Raw genomic sequence first — 20,228 nt, forward strand, 5'->3', positions numbered from 1 at the left:
TTCTAGAGGTTGCTTCCTGACAAATTTCACCGCCTTCAGTTTCAATTCCCCTGACCCACCTTTCCAGCTGCAGTTAGAGAGGGCCTTTGCAAATGCATCTGTGTTCCATGGACGGGGTGGTGACCAAAAGGGACTTCTGGGATGCCGATCTTGTTCTGTTTCTTGATTTAGGTTCTTGGTTACATGGATGTGCTCACTTTGTGAAAATTCATCAAGATAGGTATTTATGATTTGTGTGTTTTTCTGTCTTTGTGCATCACTCTACCATAGCTGGTTTAATTGTCCTGTTAGAAAATAATAATAATAATTGTCCTGTTAGATTGTGACCTAGGGACAGGATTCCTTCATTATCTTCGTATTCCAGTATCTATTTTTTTTAATGTTTATTTATTTTGAGAGAGAGAGAGAGAGAGAGAGAGAGAGAGCATGAGCAGGGGTAGGGCAGTGAGAGAGACAGGGAGAGATAGAATCCCAAGCAGGCTCCACACTACCAGCACAGAGCAGGACTCGGAGCTTGAGCCTATGAACCATGAGATCATGACCTGAGCCAAAATCAAGAGTCTGATGCTTAACCGACTGAGCCACCTAGGTGCCCCTGTATTCCCGAATCTAGAACACAGTGGCCATTCTAAAAATTCTGGTTGAAATGTTTATAGGAATAAATGATTAAATAAATGAATGAACAGAATTGAAGTCTCAGGTTACAGGGAATGAGGGATCTTTGGGCTGAATGATTAGATGTAGAAGAATGGAATTATTAAATTTTGCCGGGGCATGGGGGTGGAGAGTGGAGTAGGGAGCACACCCTTGTTCTGGAGGGAGGAAGGTTGTTTAGAAGCACTGGATTCCAGGGGCACCTGGAAGGCTCAGTCAGTTGTGTCTGACTTCGGCTCAGGTCATAATCTCACGGTACATGGGTTTGAGCCCTGCGATGGGCTCTGTGCTGACAGCTGGGATCCTGGAGCCTGCTTCGGATTCTGGGTCTCCCTCTCTCTCTGCCCCTCCCCCACTCGCCCTCTGTCTGTCTGTCTGTCTCTCTCTCTCTCAAAAATAAACATTAAAAGAAGAAGAAGAAGAAGAAGAAGAAGAAGAAGAAGAAGAAGAAGCATTGAGTTCTGACAGGAGGAAGGCCTGAAAGAAGCCAGGGGCTCTGGGAGCACCTGCCAGCACAAGGCACACTGGAGTCACCATACCTGCCCCACGTCCAGTCCGGTCCCTCTTCTTGACTTTCTCTTTTGCCTCCTGGGACTCACATCTTCCCACTCACAAAAGCACCCACACTCTTCCTTTTCTCTCTCTCTCTCCTTTTTTTTTTTTTTTTTTTTTTTGCCCCCTCCACATTCCATTGGCCACCAAAGTAAATGCTTCTCAAATCAATTCTTCTTCCATTCCCCTTACTGGTCCTTTTCTTTTTTTTAATTTTTTTTTTTTCTTTCAACGTTTATTTATTTTGGGACAGAGAGAGACAGAGCATGAATGGGGGAGGGGCAGAGAGAGAGGGAGACACAGAATCGGAAACAGGCTCCAGCCCCTGAGCCATCAGCCCAGAGCCCGACGCGGGGCTCGAACTCACGGACCGCGAGATCGTGACCTGGCTGAAGTCGGACGTTTAACCGACTGCGCCACCCAGGCGCCCCGACTGGTCCTTTTCTTAAGACTCCTGTGGTTTCTTAGTCTGATAGCTCCCAACTGCTCTCCCAATTAAGACTCTTTGTGAAATGGAGCCAATAATGGATATGGACTGATTTTTTTTATTTTAATTTTTTTTTAATGTTTACTTTTGAGAGAGAGAGAGGGCGCACACGAGCATGCACACGCAAGCAGGGGAGGGGCAGAGAGAAGGGGACAGAGAATCTGAAGCAGGCTCTGTGCTTACGGCAGTGAGCCCTGATGTGGGGCTTGAACTCATGAACCGTGAGATCATGATCTGAGCTGGACTCGGACACTCAACCGACTGAGCCACCCAGGCGCCCCTGTTTAATTTTTATTTTTAAGTAATCTGTACACCCAACACGGGGCTCAAACTCACAACCCCAAGATCAAGAGTGGCACGCTCTACTGACTGAGCCCTCCAGGCGCCCCTAGGACTCTCTTGGTCCTCAGACGTGGCCTGCCAGCATCACTAGCTACTTCTGTATTCAGTATGTTATGATATGCTGTTTTGGTCAAAGTACATGTAGAAAACCCAGCCTCACACAGATATATGGTTGGACAAAAGAGGAGTTTTTTTTTTTTTTCAGTACGTAAACTCTGTGTCCAACGTGGGGCTTGACGTCGTGACTCCGAGATCAAGAATTGATGGCCACCAATGGGGCCACGGCCAGGTGTCCCAGGAGGAGTATTTTAATAGCCTTTTCAGATAATTGTGAATGTTCCTCTTGCTACCGCTGTAAAACTCATTAGTGATAGTTTCTTAAAGGTTAGTTGCAAATTTGACTATGGAACCACATTGGTGAACTTTTCCCACTCTGTTTATGTTAAAATCCATGTGCTTTGAACGGATCGTTTTACTCATGTATGGTTATTGTAACATTATGCTTTGGTCCTTTGGAAAATAGTGGCTCACGGAGTTATACACACCTTCCAGATGTGGACATCGTTCATTACAGAATATCAAAAAGTCACATTTATTAATATCGCTGTAGCCTGGGCGCAGGGGTCCCAAACAGACCAGGTCCAGCTGCTCGACAAAATCCAGAGGCCAAGAGATGTGTGGTAGCCGAACAGGAAAGGAATTTACTTCAGCGAGGCCAACACCCAGAAGACAGGGGGCTAGCCCCTCCAAGACTGTTTCCAAAGTTCCGAAAACACTTCCAGGTTTATAGGAGGAAAATGTGGGGCTAAGGTGGGTGTGTACTTGCGGGAGAGCAGTGAAGGTCAAATCCATAGTCCTCTTGGAGTCCATTGCGGGCGGGCTCTTGCTGGCTCAGGGTGGTCTTTGTTTTTCGAGGTGGGAGTTTCTGTTTCCATCAGGGGATGCTTTGCCTGTGAGGGCTTCAGCCTGAGCCCAGAGACAATCCGTAAAGAAGAACCCAACCAAAAAGTCCGAGGTCAAAATGGAGGCAGCAAAGTCCTTTTTCTTCACCACCAAACTCATCAGAAAGTCTTTAAGTATGGGAAAGCTGCCAAGTTCCCAATGGTAAATAGAAGTTTTCCAAAGTCCTGGTTTTCAATTAAAAATTTGAATTTTATCATTGGCAAAAATTACTATCAGTTGTGTTCCTTAAAGCGAACGGCTCACTTTGTTTATATTTAAGAGAATATCTGCCAAATATTCAAGTCTGAATCACCACGCTTTGTGAGTCTTCAGTTCTTTCAAGTAAAAACGGCATTTCAGGAAATGGGGATTTCACTTTGCAACGCAAAACAATTTCAGAAAAGCTTCCCAAGATAACCATCGCTATTCCTCAGCATTCAGTAGAAGTGCATTACTTAGAGTTTCCATTTCATCCTACAGGATAGTATAAAAAGACGTGTACTGAAGAGTCAAAGTCTAATAAATGGATACTTTTATGGCTTCATTAGGGACATTCTTTTTTTTTTTTTATTTTTTAACGTTTATTTATTTTTGAGAGAGAGAGAGAGAGAGTGCAAGCAGGGGAGAGACAGAGAGAGAGGGAGACATAGAATCTGAAGCAGGCTCCAGGCTCGGAGCTGTCAGCACAGAGCCCAACTCGGGCCTTGAACCCACAAACCTGAGCTGAAGTCGGAGACTTAACCGGCTGAGCCACCCAGGCGCCCCTCATTAGGGACATTCTTAAGGGAATCTGGCTTTTTTTCTGCGAGTACATAATGGTACCACACTTTGGAACAGCTGGACCAGAGGAAAGAGATTGAGAAAAAAATAAGAGACGTCATAACTCAAAGAGTTATGGCCTAGAGGGAGAATTTAGGGAGCCACAAAGGAGGCATGAGGACAGAGGAGGAAGAGACTACAGAAGACCCCCTAGGGTTGGCTGATTTCAAAACTAAGGATTTGATACATCTTTGATGTACCCGGCGTATTTGACTCTGGAGGTGATCCTTTAGTTTTTTTAGCAAGCTTTTAATTTCTTTTTTTTTTTGGAAAGGTTTACGTGTCTTTTTTTTTTACTGTTTATTTATTTTTGAGACAGACAGAGAGAGAGAGAGAGAGCAGGGGAGGGGCAGAGAGAGAGGAAGACACAGAATCGGAGGCACAGAAGTCAGACGCTTCACAGATTGAGCCACTCAGGTGCCCCGGTAAGCTTTTAATTTCAAAACTGTTTTAGGTGCACAGAAATTGAGAGTTCCCATATACTTCAAATCCAGTTTAACATTTGACATTACTATAGTATACTTGTTACAAATAATGAACCAATATTGATACATTATTATTAAAGTCTCTTCTTTACTCGGATTTCCTTAGTTCTTACCTACCATCTTGTTGCTGTTCTTGTTCCAAGATCCCATCCAGGGGACCACTTTAGATTTAGTTGTCACCTCCCCTTAGGCTCCTCTGGGCTGTGACCCTTCTGATCATTTTTTAAAGATTTTTTTTAAGTATATTTATTTATTTTGGGAGAGACAGGGAGCAAGCAGGGTAGGAGCAGAGAGAGAGGGAGACAGAGGATCTGAAGCTGTCAGCACAGAGCCTGACGGGAGGCTCACACTCACCAACCATGAGATCACGACCTGAGCCAAAGTCAAGACACTTAACTGACTGAGCCACCCAGGCACCCTTGATCATTTTAACACTCTCCTCGTCTATATGACAAAAATCTTTTCAGTAATAGTAATCAAGTAAAGCAAACAATATTAGTGGCCAGAAAAAAAAGCAGTCAGTAAAAGCTTTCCTTTATTGAATTTCATACGGACACTCATATCAGGGAAAAATAAATAAATATCACAATACAAAAAAGGAAAAAAACTAACAAGCAATGCTTCTTTTTTAAAAAATATTTTATTTTTTTATTTTTTAGAGAGACAGAATGCGAGTGGGGGAGGGGCAGACAGAGAGGGAGACAACAGAATCCAAAGCAGGCTCCAGGCTCTGAGCTGTCAGCACAGAGCCTGATGCGGGGCTCGAACTCTTGAACCGTGAGATCATGACCTGAGCCAAAGTCGGACGCTTAACCGACTGAGCCACCCAGGTACCCCAAGCAATGCTTCTTAATTACATTAATGTGTCATTTAAAAAAAATTTGTTTAAAATGTTTATTTATTTTTGAGAGAAAGAGACAGACAGACAGACAGAGTGTGAGCAGGTAAGGGGTAGAGAGAGAGGGAGATCCAGAATCCAAAGCAGGCTCCAGGCTCTGAGCTGTCAGCACAGAGCCCAATGCCGGGCTTGACCCCACGAATCATGAGATCGTGACCTGAGCCGAAGTCGCACGTTTAACTGACTGAGCCACCCGGGTGCCCCAAGAATCTCTGATTTTCAAGAGAATCCCTAAATTCTGGGTTTTATGGATATTTTATGACATTTAAACATTGGCAATTTCAACATCACATAGGACAAATTGGAAGGGTCTAAGGTTGGCTTTGGCCAGCAGGCAGCCAGTGTGCAGCCTCTGCTTTCATGTGACCATGGAAGTAATGGCCCTTGGCCTTGAGAAAAAGGCCCTCACACTGGGCTTCTAGGACTACCCTTTCTGCTGGAGCTTCTTCAGGCTACAGACTCAAGGAAGGGGAAGAAAGGCAACATTTAGAGATGCATCCTGCAACACACACCCACTATCTCCTTCAATTCCTACAGCAGCCTTGTGAGGTAGATGCTATCATCGTCCCCATCTTGACAGAAACAGAAGCTCCGAGGGTATTACACAACTCGCTAAAATTCCTCTTTGCTACTAAGTTACAGAACTAGGACTTGAACTGAGGGCTACCTGATTAGCCTGTTAATTCATAAAGAGAAGGAAGAAACAGTGCCTTATTCCTCTCTGGATCCTTCCAAACACAGGCCTGGGCATGTAGTCAGGGCTCAGTAAATACTGTCGATTGATGATACATTGACTGACTTGAGTAAAGACATGCTTATGGCTGTATCTTTTCAACACTTAAACATGAATTTGAAATTCAGTTGGTCTATGCCAGAGAGACAAAGTCTTCCACCAAATAAGAAAAACACACACATGTTCAAATAAATTGACGATCGGCATTGAGTCATTATCTGAATGGGCATCTAAGAGAGAGTAAATATACAAATGAAGAGAGTTGTGATTACCTACCAGCTTTTCATAAGCTCTTCCCATTCTCTCTGCTTCTCATCCCCCCAGAAAAGAACATTTTCATGGTTTAAAAAAAAAAAAAAAGTCTCTAATTGTTCTTCCACGAGCACATCCTGAACAGGTTTCCATACACTATAAACCTTCCGTTAACGTGAGTGGCTGGTGCTGATGACAATTATATCTCAACTATGCACAATGATTCATATCTCTGTGTCAGTATTTCACAATCTGGAGCTCAAGTTACACGCTTAATCCAATGAAAAACCATGAGAGGCATTTATAGCCAAAGTATTCGTTGAAAGATTCCCCACCTATAGAAACATACAGAATAGCTCCAGGGAAGAGTATCATCATTTTCCTAGAATTTTGGCAAGAAACTGTTAAGGAGTCCCAATAAAGGAAGAACATTTCCTCCTCTTGATGGCACCCAGCCAGCTTCTGACAGCCTGGTGCCAGCTTCCCAGAGCTACAAATGGCTTGGGGTGATTTTATCTGGACTCGATTATCCTAACTCACAACCTATAGAAGTAGGAAAAGAAGAAACACAACGGTGAGATGTGAAGCAATAGCAATGAGCCATGACCAATTTAGAGATGAAGTTCAAAGTAGAAAACTGAGCCACAGGCTTCATCTAAATTCAAACTGTAGGGATGCGGGTGGGGACATGGAGAAGCGGGAACCCTCTTGCGCTGCTGGTGGGAATACAAACTGGTACAGCCTCTCTGGAAAACAGGGTGGAGTTTCCTCAAAAAATTAAAAATAGATCTACCCTATGACCCAGCAATAGCACTGCTAGGAATTTACCCAAGGGACACAGGAGTGCTGATGCATGGGGGCACTTGTACCCCAATGTTTATAGCAGCACTCTCAACAATAGCTAAATTATGGAAAGAGCCTACATGTCCATCAACTGATGAATGGATAAAGAAGTTGTGGTTTATATACACAATGGAATACTACTTGGCAATGAGAAGGAATGAAATCATGCCATTTGCAGCAACGTGGATGGAACTGGAAGGTATTATGTTGAGTGAAATAAGTCAGTCAGAGGACAGATATCATATGTTTTCACCCATATACGGATCTTGAGAAACTTAACAAGATCATGGGGGAAGGGAAGGGGAAAAAGTAGTTACAAACAGAGAGGGAGGGAGGCAAACCATAAGAGACTCTTAAATACAGAGAACAAACTGAGGGGGGATTGGAGGTGGGGGAGAGGGGAAAATGGGTGATAGGCACTGAGGAGGACACTTGCTGGGATGAGCACTGGGTGCTGTATGTAAGCCAATTTGACAATGAATCATATTCATAAAAAAAAAAAAAGAAGTTTTGCTTTCAAAGAGTGAGAAGAAAGGGAAGAAACAATTCCCATTTTTTCCTGGCTCAGAGTATCTAGTGTTAAAGTCAAATTTTAATCTTGTAGATAATGAAAAAAATTACAGTATCAGTTTTTCCCTCATATCTTAAGAAAATATGTTGTAAAAACTAAAAAAAATGTCAAACTGTAGGTACTAAGGTAGACAAGCCTCAAAGAAAGTAGTGGTTTTAGAGAAATACAAGGAAAAAACCTAAAATATTCCTTTGACTCCAAGTGGGGCCAGAGAGGCAGAGATTATTTTTCCTCCCTCTTGAGAGGGCTTGAAATGGAAGTCATGGACAATAAAAATGATTTCTATAGAATTCGTTGTACTAAAATATCATTTGTAGTAATATCACACAAATATTAAAATACAAGAGAGTGACCATAACTTATTCATGCATTCATTTACAAAGTATGTTTAGACACCCACGGTCCCATATTTCTGCCCTCAAATCACTCACAGACCAGGGAGGGGCTCAGTCACAAAGACAAATAGTTACAAGACAAACTGATAAGTTACAGAACAAGAGGATGGGGAGCACTGGCGAAGGAGCAGCCTGACTCCTCCTTTAGGGTTGGAAAGCTGGGTGAAGACCTGAGAATCCGGGGCTGGGGCAGGGAGTTTCCTGTCATAGGTATAGTTGGGCCACCAGACCGACCATCATACACAGTTTGAACCAAGGCCAGGATCCACGCACAAAGCCAAAGCCCAGAGCCAGAAAGTCATAGGGTGGACGAGACAAAAACAGGCTGGACAGGACAAAGGGCTCAGAGGCAACTCTCACTGTTGGAGCACAGAGCCCCAGGTCTGGGAAGCCAGAGATGGCCCACCAGGAGCCCCCAGAATGGAGCTGCACATTCAGTCTGCTTCTGTTTTTTTTTTTTTTTTTTAAGTTTACTTATTTATTTTGAGAGGGGAGGTGGGAAAGGAGCAGAGAGAGAGGGAGAATCCCAAGCAGGTGCCACACTGTCAGTGTGGAGCCCGTTGCGGCACTCGAACTCGTGAACTGTGAAATCATGACCTGAGGCGAGGTTGGGCACTTAACCAATTGAGCCACCCAGGCGCTCCAGCCTCCTTCTGTTTTGATTTTTATGTACTTGTTGGGGGCATTGATATGTGGATGGATCAGTCAAGTTTGAAGGTTAAGGGTGTGATAAAAGGAGTACATTACTCTTTTGGGGGGCGTGGGGGAGGGAAGTTTTCTTAGAGACATGGATAAATAGAAAGGTGTTGAGCCGGTGGAGACAGGGAGTGAGGGAGACATGTATGCAAAGGCAGGAAGCGTGTTTTGGGCTGGGCAATGGGATAGAGGGTCATGGCTGCCGTGACCATGAGCCTGGGCCATTAGGGGAAGCCTTGGGTGCAGGCTCCAGGGCTTTAACTTTATCCCATAAGCAAAGAGGAGACCTTCTCTTCAAATGAGGAGGGGTGGTGCCGAACCCTCAGGTTCCCAGGTAGGCCTGAATGGTGACGGTCACTACGCTCTTGTCTACGTCCCAGAGATTAAGCTACTGGAGAACAGACGTCACCACCTTGGGCCAAGTAGGGCTGTAGGTGTTCCAGTCACAGGAAAGCTTTGCGTGCCAAAGGGGTGCAGACATCAGCAGCATCCGGGGACCACATCAAGGGTGCCTGGGGAGGGTAAGCCGTCCCACTGCCCCAATCCTGGGATGCAGCCATTTATCTGGGCCTTGACCTTTGACCTCTCAGGCACTCGAGGGCAGCAGAGCCTATAACTGCCCTCGTGGGTATTCTCCCAGGGCCCTGTGCCACAGGCAAACACTACATCCTCATAGTGAAAGAATGTTATCTTATTAGGGACACAGCTCATTTGTCCCTGGTCTGTCCCTGGGGGAAAGAGCTGGATTATATCCAAAGTATAAACATCAGATACTGAGAATCTAACAGATCTTCCTTTCTTCCCATCCATGTATAAATTCACCTGTTATACCATTTTATGTTGCTCAAAGTTTCAAGGACTCAAAGACGATTCCCCCCAAGGGCACCTGGGTGGCTGGGTCAGTTGAGCGTCTGACTTCGGCTCAGGTCATGATCTCATAATTCGTGGGTTCAAGCTCCGTGTCAGGCTCTGTGCTGACAGCTCAGAGCCTGGAGCTTGTTTCACGTTCTGTGTCTCCTTCTCTCTCTGCCCCTGCCCTGTTTGCTCTCTTTCTCCCTTTCTCTCAAAACAAACATTAAAAAAAAAAAGATGATCCCCACCCCCCCAGCCTCACAGCATTCCAGTGTCAGTCATCATCACCTCCTCCTACAGGTGAGGAAACTGAGGCTCAAGGAGGGTAAGTCCTACCAGTCATGAAGCTGAGATTCAAGCCCAGACTTGCCAGAAGCCCCATGCCATGCACTTCTCCCGGCCCACATTCTCTCTCTCCAAGGGAAGAGAGGCAAGACCAGTGCAAGGGCCGCTATCTCCAGGGACCTGGAGTTTCTGCAGATGCTCGCTTGTGAGGCCAGGGGCATTTAATAATCTTATTTTTTTTAACTTTATTTATTTTGAGAGAAAGCGTGCGCAAGCAGGGGGAGGGCAGAGAGAACGGGAGAGGATCCCAAGCAGTTTCTGCTTTGTCACGTGGAGCCTGACATGGGGCTCGAACCCACAAACGGTGAGGTCATGACCTGAGCTGAAATTAAGAGTCTGATGCTCAATCGACTGAGACACCCAGGCGCCCCCAGTTTAATAATCTTATAATTCAACTCATTCTTACTGGGCCTTAAAGACATCTCGTGAAGCTGAAAAGTGTGTGGGGAGGAAGGGTGCATGATAATATTTTGCATTTATAGGACTCTCTGTTTTCCCAAGCCTTTTACAGTTTCCGCCACACTGAGTCACACGGGCCTCCAGTGAGGGAGGAAAATGCCTAAACATTCATTACCACCTGCTCCTTCCAAGGTTTGGGCAGAGACCAGGCAGGTGCTTGAACTTCAGCAGCTTCTCTCTTGGGGGTTACAGTCTTTCACTGTGTACTAGAGAGGAGAGGGTTTCTGTGGCAGAGGCCTTCCAGCACCACCCATTCCTTCCCGACAGCTCACTGGGGCTTCCTGGAAGCTTCCTCGTGGCCCCCTTGACAGCAAGATGCTTCCTCCAAACAGGAGGAGCAGGCCTTCTCTCTTTCTCCCGCCATCGTCCTATGAGGCTAAACCAGGGAGGCGGGTAGGCTGAGTGGGGGGAATCTCCATGAAGCAATGGAAACATTTTTAAGCATGCATACTAAATATGGGTTTTTTCCCCCCATAGACTGAGAGAGAGCGCCGAGAAGTTAAGCCCTTCATCCCAGGCATGTCTGTGGGAACCGCAAGCTCTCAGGATTGCTGCATTGAGCAGCTCAGCCCTACCTGGGCCCTGACCAGTTCCTAACCCCGCACCCCCCCACCCCCCCACACCCCTGCTTCTCCGAGAAAGCTTCCTTCTTTTTACTTCTATTTTGCAGATCTGACTTGCAAATCTTTCCACCCTGCCTTACAAATCTGCTCCCGCTTTTTAGGAAATCCCAACCCCAACCCTCAGGGCTCAACCTCACCCCCATGGCATTCCCTCCCCAAGCAGTGCAATTCCTTAAGTCCCAGTTCTTTAGTTTGATCTGGAACGATATCTACATGGTCCTTAGGACAGACCACAGAGGGTCGTGGCGCACAGTTCCACAAAATAGAGAGGTTGGGGGGCACTTCACCGGTCATCTCTAGAACACCGCCCCGCCCCTCCCCCCCCAACCCTGCTTCTCTATTTTTCCGATTGACCAGTGGTTAACTGTTAGGTCAGATACACACACATCTCCAGAGAACAGTTTTCAATCTAAAGCCCTAAAGCTAAGTGAAACCCACAAACATCTTCTAATGTGGTCAGTGCTGTGTTTTCAAAAATGTTTGCGAATTTGAACTCCTTTGGCTAGGGTATGTGTGGCTTCTCAATTAGTTACAGTCCCCACTGTTCCCCACTGTCCTACACACCAGGCTGATTCGCTCACTCATGTGTGTGGCCCCACGGGCCTGTGTGCCCACAACTGTTCTCTCAAGCCCACGAGGAAAAAGAGGAACATTTTCCTGATTGTCCCCTAATTTGCAAACCCGCGTCTCTCTCAGTGGAGTCGGCGCTGCACATCATCACTGGCATCATCCTTGACCTTTTCCTGAAGCCCCCCTTCCTCCTTCTTAACAGGCTTCCTTGGCTCTGTTGGAATGCAAAAATCCCATTACTGAGTGGCTTGTCTCTTAAGCGTTGCTCTTCTGATTACACAAACACAGTCAAAGCTTTGGAGCTGTCTCTGGGGTTGGGACAAGATGGTGGGGAAGGGTGGGCAATACCACCATATCTCAGCCGCGAAGCCGAGCAGGAGAGAGGTCCTCACTTGGTCCTGGGACTGGCCTTTGGACTGAGCCGCTCTTTTCAGTGTGAGCAGACTGGAGTTGCCCTGAGTCAACTCATCACTTCGCTAAGCCTTGGAGACAACCCCGGCTGCAGTGGACGCCCCTGGTCAGGTTCAGTGCAGTCCCCTGATGCTGCAAGGTGAGCCCTTGACTGTCCCACACGCTCCTCCTTCTCCCCCTCTCCTGCCTGGCAGACATGACTAAACAATCACAGCACTCTTCCTCACCAAGCCAGGCTACTCCCACACAGGCCTGCTCAGTCCACCTCTCTGGGCAGCCGCCACAGCTCGAGCAGAACAATTGTGATGAAACCTATTTCCTATCCTTGGTGTGATGGCAAGTGTGTTGGACAGCTAGTCCAAGGACCTGGGTTCTGGTTTCAACCCTGCCCTTGATTCACCGGAAGATCTGGGGCTTGGGCAAGGCCGTTCACCCCCATAGACCTGTTTCTTCATCTGTTAAATGAAGTGGTTGGACAGGTGATTAATTGGTTTCCAACTTCTGGTCAAGGCTGAGTGGAGGGATGGTTTGGGTGGGGATGGCTGGAACAGTAGGAAAAAGGAAGGGGACCCCTGAGAGGGTCCCGAAGTTAGCAGGATTCATGCCAAAGCTGATGGCCAGGCTGAGATATGCAGGAGGGTGTTCCAAGCAGGCCTAATCAGTAAAGGCAAGGAGGGGAGAATGGACTGAACGGGGCGGGGGTGGGGGTGTAGGACCCATGAATGAATAATAGTCTCATCACTTCTGTGCTGGATGCACGCATTCACTCTCTCAATAAACACTCCCTGCATCTGCCCATGTGTCGGGCATCGTTGTAGGTGCTGAGATCCTACTGTGAATAGAAGACGCAGGCAGAGCTGTAGGGCTGTAAGCTGGCCGTCTCCCCAAACCGAAGCAGAGAGAGGACTGGAGGCGGCTTGCCCCGTGGCCCCTCCGGAGGGCTGAGGACACGCATTTTGATGAGTGAGTGAGTGCAGCCAAGTCACCTGACTGCTAGCAGCATTTGTGGAGAAGGTAAGCGAGGCACTTCACGCAAAAGGCATGTTGTAAGCTGTAAAATCCTCCGTAGATGTTGTCTATCGATCACGATTGTCATGATAAGAGCAACAGGATGGGTGGAATTGCAGGCGACAGTCCGCAAGTGGCAGAAAGTACTGAAAGCCTCTGGAAACCGGCTCATGAGAGGAAAGCCAACACTGACCCTTGCTCCCTGACCTTCCCACCTTCAATGTTTCGACCCAGTTTAGGCTTCTCTTTTAAAAGCTCATAGATACATTTCCTCACTGTAATTATAGGCGAGGCGCAGGCTCTGTGTTGTAAGAAGAGCTGGTAGCAAAGGGACAATTAACCAAGGCACATAATTGAAGGGTAGATAAATATATCCGGTGGCAGATGAAACCCCTTCCTATTGGATACTATTCCCAGTACCCGAGAGCAAAGATAGGAACGTGCTTCATTTAGACCAGAGATGTCGAGCACTTTGTTATTAAAGGCTCCTGTCAAGAAGAGAGGTGCATATGAACGTGGGCAATGAGGACTTCCGGTGCCTCCTGCATGGACCGAGTCACCATGCTCCCGTCCCTACCCGGAGGATTTCCGTGCTGCCAGCGGTGGCTCCATTTAAAAAGTCTGCTAATCATGAGATTGGAGGGAACATTTGGAGCAGAGACAGTGTGACTCCTGTCACTGAGCGGGACAATGAAAAGTTCAAAAATAGTAGTATCCACTGGTGGAAAAACCAATAAACATATAATTTCCAGGTAATTACTATCATATAATTAGCTTTCTGCTTTTATATGCCCCAGTGGAAACTGGGTCGCGGAGCAACTGAAATGCAGTTTAATAATCACGGTATGTTCCACAGCAAAATGAAGACTTTGTTCCCAAGAAAAATTGAGGGCCAGAGAGCACCGACACTGGCTGTGTCTAGGGCCAATTCATACCGACGGGTGAGCCAGGTTCTTGGGCGATGTAACATAGACCCTGGACTATGCATCAGAAGAACTGGTTTTCATTCCAGTTGGGCCTGATCCCATCATGTGACCTCCTCTAGACGTCCTTCCAATCTGTACAATGATGGCGTCAGTCTAACTCATGCATTCTCATGACATCTAGAAGGGTGGAGACTGGTTTGGGGAGAGGTAAAGAAATCTGGATATGACAAGGGTTTGGGCACCCGCCCCCCCAAAAGCGCAGTCCTATCAGGCAAAATCTCATCCCTTAGCGTTCAACTGATTTATCTCATCGGATTTTCTTTGGTATCAAATGAGTGGCACTGACATTAAGTTCAGGGAAGATGCACAAAACGCATGCAAGATCGGTGCGGCAAAAGTACGGCAAACAGATGGCTGTGATTGGGGGGCTTTCTGTCTGTCACCTGCCCCATCAGAAAGTGCTGTCATAAGAGATGGTCTGTGTGTGCTTACCGGCTGCCATTAGCTGCCTTGTGGGTATTGATTGTGCTGATTTCAGAGTTTTTGTGTATGACTTAGGCTTTGAGATTTAAATAAAAATAGTTTATTTTTTACTGTTTCATTCTACCAAGTTATTCAGTCCATCAATAATTATGTCAGGTGCTGAAAAGAAAAAAATGTCAACAATATCAGAAAGAATCTTTAGCCCGGTGCGCGCGCGCACGCGCACGCACACACACACACACACACTGCATAAATGGATATACAATATATCTGTGGTATTAAAATTCCATGGGGGCAGTCATTAGCAAAAAAAAAAAAAAAAAAAAAAAAGTCCGAAAAGACTTTTGGAAGGGTACTAACACGTTGGAAATACTGCACTAGATGATCCTAAGAGTCTTTGCAGCTATGAGATTGTGCGAGGCCATGATGGAGAATTGTCCTGTGAGTTGGTATTCACCAAGCATAGTGATGGCATTTACGTCTTGTGAATTTAGGAAGCCTCCTTAACCACTCTGAGCCCTAAGTTTCTCATCTGGAGGGAAGGAATGCACACATGTGTGAATAAAAAGAGACATCTTCCTTCCAGGGGAGAAGAAGTGAGCCAGTTTAATCAGTGTCTTAATATGTATTCTCCCAAAAGCAGAGCCTGAGATAAGGAGCTGAGTGGAGGTAGTTTTGGGGGGAGATGATTCCAGGAAGCAGGAGTAAGGGAATGAGCAGAGCGAGACAGGGAAGGGGGGAAAGCCATTAAAGGGTGGTAGTCGGTTACTGGGGTGAGCTTCGATCCTGCTAGCAAATGTCTGAGAAATCATATAGGATGCAGTTCAGAATTGCTCCTTCGAAGGATGGGAGGCTGGGGGCATTTAAGCCCCGATTTTCATTCTTTGTGGCAAAGGATTACCCCTCACGATGTTGACTCCTATGCACTTTGAGACTGCCCTGCAATTAGGTTGAATGAGTTTCTGCAGCTTTGGAGGAAGAGTTTTGGCAGAAAGAGCGGTGAGATGGCTGAGCATTGTAGATGTGCGTGGAAATATTCGTTGTGGCTGCAGTGGTGGCACAGGATACCCAGAGCTGAGGCCACAAGCACGACAGAGTATGTATGAAAGAGTAGTCTTTCCCATAACACCCATCCGTGCATCTGTGCATGCATCCATGCACCCATTTATTTCTCCATCCATCCATTCATGTGATCCTATTATAAAAAAGGATTCGAGGTGAGTCACCAACACGTGCTAAGACCCTGGGCAAGTCATTCCCTCTTGCTAGCAAATGCCTTCTTCTCTGGAAAAAAAAAAGGGGGGGGGAGAAAGAACGGGGAATGGCTGGCCTTACAGACCCCTGCCAGCCTTGGGTTCTGAACTCTAATAAGAGCAAGGGTTGAAAGGGCAGGTGGAGTTTTCGCTGTCAGCAGCCACCACGGCTGCAGGACTGAACTAAAGATGAGCTCTCGTGAGGCTGGCTGGTTGTCCAGAGAGGCAAGGCCCGGGGGCAGGTCCAGAATCTGGACCTCGGCACCAGAGCTTTGGACACCTGGTTATTGAATCTGGGTGTGACTGGGCCCTGGAAATAGAGAGGAAGGTGTTTGGGGAGACGTGGAAGGGGCCCTGAAGCAGAATCCCCAAGTGCATCAGATACACCAGAGGCTAATTTGTTCATTTACAACAAGCTGTCATTGTCCTCTTCATGGGCTGATCAGCACATTCTCTCTGTACAGGTAGGCTCTATGGGAAGTCAAATGCTAAACACAGGGCTGTTTGGGGAGTCTGGATGCAGAGCCCTGGGAGGGAGCCGGTGGCCTTCTTGGCAGGTGTCATGGAGCCATGAGAGTCGGATGTATCCATCCCCTTTGGGGGGCAGGCTCACAGGGAGATTTAGGGTGAGCCTACTTTCTCTCCTGACCAGTATTGAGACACATGGCCAAATTCTGTTCTCTGAGTTTTCTCACCCCTGGCTGTCCGTACCCCAAGCGGGAGTTCTTACAACTCCAAGATTGAGTAGGACGCAATCAATTTTCAGTTAAGTCCCTTAACTGAAATCGCATTCCAGCTCTGCTCCCTGGGAATGACATAAAGGCACTGTGGTTGGAGTCCTGGGGACACTCAACCCTTTCCATCACCTACCAAGGCTTGCCTGAGAGTGGCCGATGGCATCCATGATGTGTAGGGTTTTCTAGTTTGGCTCTGAGGGAGCGTGTTGGCTTGCTACCCCCTGATCCCTGACAACTGCACATACCCCACCCACATCTATTCTCTGCCCTGCTCCATGCCCTAAAGCCTTCCTCTGTGGATGTACCTCCCAGCCTCTTTTGCCAGTTCGCTTCTGGTTGGCAGGACACTGGGGACAGGAAGAGATATGGGTCAGATCTTTTTCTTTCCCTGGATTTCCCTGAAGTGATGGCCTGTCTTTGGCAGTGGCTGTTTCCCTCCATGGCTCCTTTTGGGCAGTCCTTTCTTTCAGGTTGAGCCAATGCTGGGCTTCAGTGACACCACTTACTTCTCTTGTCCCTCCAGGCCTAAAGGTCGTAACAGCTTCCCTCCCTCCTCGGATGCTAGCCTCTGAGTGCCTCAGTATCCCTCGTTGTTCCCTAAACTCTGCTGGTCTCTCTGTAAGTATCTCCTTCTGTCTAGTGTCTTCATTGGAATTCTCTGGGGGTGAATTCTACTTCCTGCTATGACCCTGGCCATTCCACAGGCTACCTTATTCTCAAAGTCTTGGCAGGCACCCCTAATCACTTCCGTCACCTTCACGAGAAGGGCTACATGTTTTCATGTGACAACATGTGTTAGTGTAAAAGCAAAAGCAACTGACATTGACAGGCCTAGAAACCCCAGACAAGTACAAAGTGTTTCAGGAAGTGTCTTAGTTGGACAATAGCACGTTAAAGAGGAGAGAATTACGACCATGGTGACTTTCTCAATGACAAGCCGAGGGTGTGCCTGTCCTGCAAGTAATCCCATCACATTTCACTTCATGAGAAAATAAAGGTATCAGGTTTAGAAATTAAATAGCTTATCAAATTTTAACTCTCAATCATAGCTATTAAAGTTATTAATTATTAAAATTCTAATCATGCATTAAGGTACTTTAAACATTTAAAAATACACTGAGCTTCTAACAAATTAAATTTTACATAAAGGACATTGGTTGAAATGAACGGAAGCTAATTTTCTCTGGGCCTCCCTTCCCCCTCTGGTTCAGGAGAACAATTTTTCTTATCCTTCTTACCAGTCAGAAAAAGTCTAAGATGCCAGGATCCCATGAAGATTCATTCTACCCATCAAAGTATCAAAGACTCAGCCTCTCTTCAACTTGTTTGACAAGCAACACTGTTGCATAAAACATATTGTGGAACCCACCATTCGGGTCCCTAAAGCCTCCTTTGGCATCCCCTGACCACAAGGATCTCACCCCTCTTTTCCTTGTCAACGCTCAGAATTTAAACCACACAGTTTGGCATCTGACTGCATATATTTTGTTCTCTAAATTGAACGTTGCTGGTAAGGCTGAAGTCCTTTCGGAGCTCCTGAACTCAGTACCCTCTTCACCTCCCGAGGGGAAATCATTATTATCGCTTTGGTGTGTCAGCCTCTCTGATCATACATGTGTGTACACATGTGTGTATGAGTATGTGAAGTAATTTATGAAACCTAAGAGAGAAAAGGTATCACATGGGAAATATACTTAAAATGCACAGCCTTGGGGCGCCTGGGTGGTTCAATCGGTTAAGCATCTGACTCTTGATTTCAACTTAGGTCATGATCTCATGGTTTGTGGGATAAAGCCCTGCGTCAGACTCCACACTGACACACTGTGGAGCCTGCCTGGGATTCTCTCTCTCTCTGCCCCTCCCCCATGCTCTCTCTCTCTCTCTCAAAATAAATAAATAAACTTTATAAAAACTGCACAGCCTTTAAGCAAATAGAGAGCTCATAGTTCCCAAATAGCTTCCAGCTACTTTCTCTTTTCTAGTTAAGTCTCTGAGTACCAAGGGCTTTCAGGATCTGCCAGGGCAGTCGACACGCTTTGTGCCAGAAGGGTGAATGTGCTAAAAGGAAAGATCCTTGGAGATCACTCCCAACTGCCATTTTACTGATGGGTATATCAAGGCCCAGAGAGGAAGAAATTAAATTCTTTTTTTTTTTAATTTTTTGATGTTTATTTATTTATTTTGAGAGAGAGAGAGAGCACAAGTGGGGAAGGGGCAGAGAGAGAGAGAGAGGGAGAGAGAGAATCCCAAGCAGTGTAGAGCCCAATTCGGGGCTTAAACTCACGACCATGAGATCATGACCTGAGCCAAAACCAAGAGTTGAATGCTTAACCAACTGAGCCACCCAGCCCCAGAAATGAACTTCTAATATCACACAACTCAGTAGTGGTAGAGACCCAGGCTTCTGGATTCCCAGTCCAGTGCTCTAGCCACACTCATGCCCAGTTCCTGCTTTCCCTTTAGGAACTTGCCCACAGACGGACCTATGTGCAATCTCTCAGAAGTGATAACTTGAAAGTCCACTCTTGTACACACACTGCCCATTGCAGCTGACATGGGAAACTGTGAAATTGAAGGATTTTCTGTGGATGTGTTCATTCATTCACTTATCCCAATGTTCACAGAGCACCTTCCCTATGCCAAGAGCTGTGATAGTGACATTGGGGTACAGAGATGTGCCAGAACTGGTCCTGCCCTTCAGGAGCTCACAGCCTGATCGAGGACATATGACAAGTACAATAATAGCTGAAGTGTCACATCTTAAGTGCCAAGTGCCAAGTGCCACGGGAGAGGTGGAGAATGCAGAGAGAGCTCAGATGCCATTGCATCTGAGAGTGGGGAATCCAAGAAGGCCTCTTGGAGGAGGTGGCATCTGAGTGGGCCTTGAAGGCTGGTTATGTTCAATGAGGGCAATAAGTGAAAGAAACTGCAGGCGTAGCAAAATACTGAGAAAGAAGGACATGGAGGTTTTCTTTTCTCCTTTTTTTTTTAGAAAAAAAAATTTAAGTTTATTTATTTATTTTGAGAGAGAGAGAGAAAGAGAGAGCATGAACAGGGGAGGAGAGAGGATCCCAAGCAGGCTCCGTACTGTCAGTGTGGAGCCCGACATGGGACTTGAAGCCCACGAACCGTGAGATCATGACCTGGGCGGAAAACAAGAGTCAGACGCTTAACTGACTGAGCCACCCAGGCGTCCCAGCACGGAGGTTTTCAAGGAAAAGGCAGAGCTCAGGGTGCTGGGCAGTGTGAGGATTCTTATAAAGGGTGCTGGGGCTTAAGTTGATCTCCCCTCCCTTGGAATCATGAGGCACATATCTTGTTGCCTTCATGAGAGTAGGTGCCCCCAGAGGAAAGACAGCTGGTCTCCTATCTCTGAATCCTTTTGATGCCCGGCAAAGTCATGCATACATTATATTATGATGGATTATATTATATTACATTAATAATGAGAATATACCCTGTTACATTAAATGTATACATTATATGTATATATATACACACGCCATGTATTATATATACATACATATATAATATATATACATACATATATATATAATATATATACATACATATATATTATACACACACACACACACACACACACACACACACTTAGAAGGGAGGGAGGAGAGAGACGTGAGGGGGGAAAGCAGGGAGTAAGCAAACAAACAGGCCAGGAAATTCCCTCCTCCTGTCACCCACTCTTTACCCCATTACGTTTCTTCCTTCTAGGAGTCTAAATAAATTGTCGATTCAATCTTGTATGGTAATGTGCTTGTGTCACAAGTGATTTGACTGCGTGCTCCAGTATGGTAATCACTATTTATTACTTCTTAGAAGTTACAAACAGCTTTGCTATTCTCACTCCCAAGAGGAATGTGTGACTGTCACA

At 46.2% G+C, this 20,228-nt stretch overlaps 1 protein-coding gene across 2 annotated transcripts in view; it reads right to left on the reverse strand.

The window, feature by feature from the left end:
• Positions 1 to 363, reverse strand: part of PIAS1 (protein inhibitor of activated STAT 1) — a 157,236-nt gene extending 156,873 nt beyond the window's left edge. Inside the window, exon 1 of one of the 2 annotated variants that reach the window (XM_030317837.1) lies at positions 60 to 363. In XM_030317837.1, the coding sequence (XP_030173697.1) occupies positions 60 to 98 (39 nt within the window). In that variant the 5' untranslated portion in view covers positions 99 to 363. The remainder of the gene's footprint in view (positions 1 to 59) is intronic. The other variant, XM_030317839.1, reaches the window with a different exon arrangement.
• Between the last annotated feature and the right edge of the window lie 19,865 nt (positions 364 to 20,228).

This window comes from Lynx canadensis, chromosome B3 (genome assembly GCF_007474595.2).
Source record: "Lynx canadensis isolate LIC74 chromosome B3, mLynCan4.pri.v2, whole genome shotgun sequence".
Taxonomy (NCBI): Eukaryota; Metazoa; Chordata; class Mammalia; order Carnivora; family Felidae; genus Lynx; species Lynx canadensis.